This window comes from Colobus angolensis, unplaced genomic scaffold, assembly GCF_000951035.1.
Source record: "Colobus angolensis palliatus isolate OR3802 unplaced genomic scaffold, Cang.pa_1.0 Scaffold403, whole genome shotgun sequence".
Lineage (NCBI taxonomy): Eukaryota > Metazoa > Chordata > Mammalia > Primates > Cercopithecidae > Colobus > Colobus angolensis.
In genome coordinates, this window is record NW_012117411.1 from 380,782 (window position 1) to 385,483 (window position 4,702).

General features: G+C 43.4%; 1 protein-coding gene across 1 annotated transcript in view; it reads right to left on the reverse strand.

Annotated features, from left to right (window-relative positions):
* The window catches only part of DOCK4 (dedicator of cytokinesis 4), a 477,639-nt gene that overhangs the window by 16,965 nt on the left and 455,972 nt on the right, over nt 1-4,702 (reverse strand). Inside the window, exons 43-45 of the mRNA XM_011955954.1 lie at nt 1,271-1,390; nt 798-919; nt 351-471 (exon numbers count right to left, since the gene is read on the reverse strand). Of these exons, the coding sequence (XP_011811344.1) occupies nt 351-471; nt 798-919; nt 1,271-1,390 (363 nt within the window). The remainder of the gene's footprint in view (nt 1-350; nt 472-797; nt 920-1,270; nt 1,391-4,702) is intronic.

The following is a 4,702-nucleotide window of genomic DNA, read 5'->3' on the forward strand; positions in this document are numbered from 1 at the left end:
AAGCAAGCAAGCAAGCAAGCAAGCTAAGAGGCAGCTAGTGAGTGGCGACACGCTCTGAGAGTCCTGGACTGCAGAAGGAACTTGGGGCAGGTCTCAGAGCGGAACCCTGTGCAGCGTCCCTGGGCTTTTCCATCGCTTGCTGATGTTGTCTTAGAGCGATGGGGCAGTTTTAAGAGAAACGTCTTTGTAGACTCTAGAGACCCATAAAGCAAGAAGAGTGTTTAAAGGTTTGTCCTTAAGCCAAGTTCTTGCTTGTTGGTCTGTTCATCAGCACAGCAGAATGAACAGAAACACTCATGACTGAGACAGAAAAGGAATAAACACAACCAGACAAAAAGCTAATTAAGTACCTGCATGTTAAAGACTTCATCAGAGCTTTCTGATTGCCCTGTAATATTGCTTACTTCAGCAGAAGCTTGTGAGGACAGTGAGGAGGAAGAATATCGGTTGACAGCTGGGTAACTTAATGGGCTGTTTCGGGGGAAAAAAAAGGACATTAACTCAGTCTCCAAATTGTACTTTATCAAGTGCTAGAATGCTATGAAACCAAAGAGGGGGGAGAATATATCCCATTTTGTTTTCTCCTGTTTGCCTCAATATAATCAAATGTTTGAGTTTGTTTATTTCTCATGCTGTTGCTGTTTCACCAGTGGCAGATGTCTGCAGCTGCCTGGTGGGTTAGTTATTTCATTAAGAAATAGCGTATTTGACAAATTGTGCCATAAAGAATGAGAGAACCATTCCAGATCATCTTGTGGGTGAGGCCAAATTGTAACATAATTTGGAATATGACTTACCTGCGTCTAGGAATTACCCTGGTACCATCTGGGCTCACAGAGGCAGGTGCTGAGTTTCTACACACACGAGGGCTTCCATTAGGAAAATGGACAGGACTGGCTTGCATACAAGCAGAGAACTCCTAAAGATGTAGTAAAGGAAATATCTCATTACAGTAATGATGTGGGCAAAATTACTTATGAGATAGGTTAGCATGCTAGACACACATCCTAATTGTCATCAAATCTTTACATAGGGAGCTATTAAAACAAGTTCCAGAATTACTTGGCTTTTCCTCACTTACATTTGTGTTTTCCCAAAAGGAAAGCCTCGCAAATAGCAGACAAGGCAATTGTATTTGAGGACTGCCTGGTAAAACAGTGCAGTTTGGTAGAAAAACCAAAAGATGTCACTATTGGATATATCATCATCCCTTTAACAAACAAACGGCAGTGGTCAGGCTGCCCCGCCATGGACACCTAAGTGTACATACCTGTATCCCTAAGCTCGACTTCATCACAAAGAATTGGTCGACCAGCTTTTTGTGAAGGGGTCTCATATCTTGAGGTACAAACTTCTCATGCACGGCCAAACCAAATTCCAGAATCTGTGCCTTAATTAACAATATAAGGAAAAAACCTCACATCAATGACTATCTCTCACTAAGTGCCTGCTATGGGCCGAACACTTTACTATGCATTTTGCTTACATTACTGCTAATCCTCTGCCTCTGACAAGGTAGGAACAGTTGTCACTTTACAGGTGAAGAAAAACTGAGGATCTGAAAAATCCTTCATGGATAAAAGACAAATGGGGATTAGAACTTGGTTCTGATTTCAGACTTAATTTTCCTACTCCCCCAGGCTTCTTTCCCACGTATTTTAGATCTATAATTACAATGCTTCGTAACAGTTATATGTCTTTTGGACACTTCCTTCTCTTCCCAGGGTGGAGAAGGAATAGGGGCGGGCACTGCTCCCTGTTAAGAGGGCCGGCAATTCTCCCCTAAGGATCTCTTCTTTGCATAGCACCCTCTCCCCAACAATTCCCTTCTCTCTCCCATCAGGTTCCTCTGAGCTCATCCATCCCTCCCACAGACTTTCAGAATCTGCCAGGGAGGATGGAAAAAATGAAAAGGAATTCTATGACAGTTTCTATGCTTCTTGTTTTTGTTTAAAAAGATTATTCCTGGCCAGGCGCGTGGCTCACCCCTGTAATCCCAGCACTTCAGGAGGCCAAGGCGGGCTGATCACAAGGGCAGGAGTTCAAGACCAGCTTGGCCGATACAGTGAAAGAAACCCTGTCTCTACTAAAAATACAAAAATTAGCGTGGTGGCACGTGCCTGTAGTCCCAACTACTCGGGTGGCTGAGGCAGGAGAATTGCTTGAATCCGGGAGGTGGAGGTTGTAGTGAGCCAAGATCATGCCACTACACTCCAGCCTGGGTGACAGAGCTAGACTCTGTCTCAAAAACAAACAAACAAAAAACCAAAAAAAAATTATTCATATTCACTTATAATTCAACAAGAGAGCAGGTCCTACTTAAAAAACTTTCCTGCTGTGAGGATCCGAAGAGATGAAGGTAAACATTCAACCTTTCTTTGTTCAACCATCAATAGTGTGTGATTCCTTTGATTTCAGCAGCAGCTGTCTTTTGTATTTAAAAAATGCCCCCCATGCTAACATGGTCAAAAGGACAAATTCCAGACTGGGAGGAAAACGAATCCTACATCACCACAAGGTTTTGTTGTTATTGTTGCTGTTTTTAATCTTTGCAGCTTGTGAAGATTTTAGGTTGAAAGCTCAGGTCAAACAGGACTGACCCTGGCGGGCTGGGGCATCCAGCACCTTCCCTAAGGGACAGGGCTCTGGATGCTGCCCACTGCCAGCACATTTGCATAACAAATATCAAGGATGCCTTTGAAAGGCACAGTTGGAGTGAAGTGTGTCTGAGGCATAAAGGAAGAGGCCACATCTGTGATGAGGACATGGAAGGGATGTAGGAGGTGAATCTAAACATAGGGGCCCCCAGTCTTCTCCATTTTAAACACTAGCATTAGGTGACCTCCCTTTTGTTCACAGATTGTTGCAAGTTGCAAGTCTGCTGGGAAGCAGACTCCAGCATGGAGATCATAATGTTTATAAGGGTGTACCTTGGGATTGATTGATGCCTTTCAGGGGGAGGGACAGAAGCCGGACTTGACAAGAAAAGAGAAGCTGGGCTGCACAGCAGTCCTGTCAGCTGCTGCCAAACCCAAGGGACCTCTGGAACGTTTTTAAAAATTTATTCGTATTTTAATCTTTTTAGAGACAGAGTCTCACTCTGCTTCCCAGGAAGGAATGCAGTGGTGTGATCATAGCTCACTGCAACCTCCAACTCCTACTAAGGTGATCCTCCCACCTCAGCCTCCCAAGTAGCTGGGCCTACAGACATGCACCACCACACCCAGCTAGTTTTTAGGTTTTTGCAGAGGTGGGGTCTTGCTATGTTGCGCAGGCTAGTCTTGAATTCCTGGTGTCAGATGATCCTCCTACCTCAACCTCTGGACCTTTAATGGTCTGTTGGAGTTGTCCTGTTTTGGGCCCAAATGGCCAGGCTTTCTATTGCTTCCTCAGTCTGGGAAGTGCACCACTGAGAAGGTAGCAACCTTGGGCCAAGTGGCTCTCTGCAGCCAAGGCAATCCCTGAAGGGCCTGACAGCTGGAGATGTCTGTCGATAGCCACATTTCCTGCAGCTGAGGCAGAGTAAGGCTGTCCTGGAAGAAGCATTGGGGTGGTGCACGTCCCTGTCCTCTACAGAGTTTATCTGAACTACTTTGCAGATCCAGAGAAGGTCCAGAGAAGGATGGTGCCCTCTCCAGTCCACCTCCTCAGAGAGATGATGATATTTGGCCAAGGTCACATTGACAGTCATGTGTGCACTGCTTGTCTTATAATAGAAATCTCACATTTCCTAGGCCATGGCTCTTTCCACGAGGTTTCAGGAACATAATCAAGCAGGACATAGAAGAAATAAAGGTTCCCTGGTTTTATTTTTCTTGGGAGTCTTCTTGACCCTGAGCTACCATTTAATTCTGGGGAAATAATTCGGTCAGGCTGAATCCAGCAGATACAGTCCTGGGGTGAAGTGAACCATTCATAAGAGGTAAAACACAGATCTTTAAAAATCAATGAAGGTTAAAGTCATTGCATAATTCTAAGTATTGGATGACCTAAACCGCTCACTTCTAGTATCTACAAACACCCAGAGTCACATTGGGAACTTGACTTATTCTTTATTTCCTTACAGATCAGCTTCAAGGAATTCTTCTCTGTCTTCTATGGCCACCTCTTTCCCTGCAGTATCAGGTTTTGTGGACTAAGCCTACAGAGCATAAAAAATGGATGAAAACCAGACCCAACCTCATCATTTTCTAATCCAAAGAGCATGCTTTACTTATTAATTTGGCATTATTGAATAGAAAGAGATGCCTTTGTCACATTTCATCAAACATATTCCACTTTTCACAGGAATCAAATGTCTTTATTTCCTGTTTAACACAGGCTTCCAACCATGTCTCCTACCTCAGAAGTTTTCAAACCATTTTCAGGCTGAGAGCTATCAATAGGGACACAGTAGGCAACAGATGACTCATTCCAGTTATTTGTACTTGACGGTTCCAAATAAATAAAATAAACCACGCTTCTCTGGGGTAGAAAATGATGAGTTGTATCTAGTTTTGTCCATATCATGTAATCTATAGGTTTACTTTGCAAAATATGACACTGCTTTAAAGCAAGGTCTATTGATTGCCCACTTCCTTATTATAATGCTTACGTAACAATCTCATTCATTCATGCACTCATATTTGGAGTTGGCATCAAGCCTACAGCAAGTCTCTAGGAGGAGAATGTTCAAAGAATGTTTTTTTTTTTTTTTTTTTTT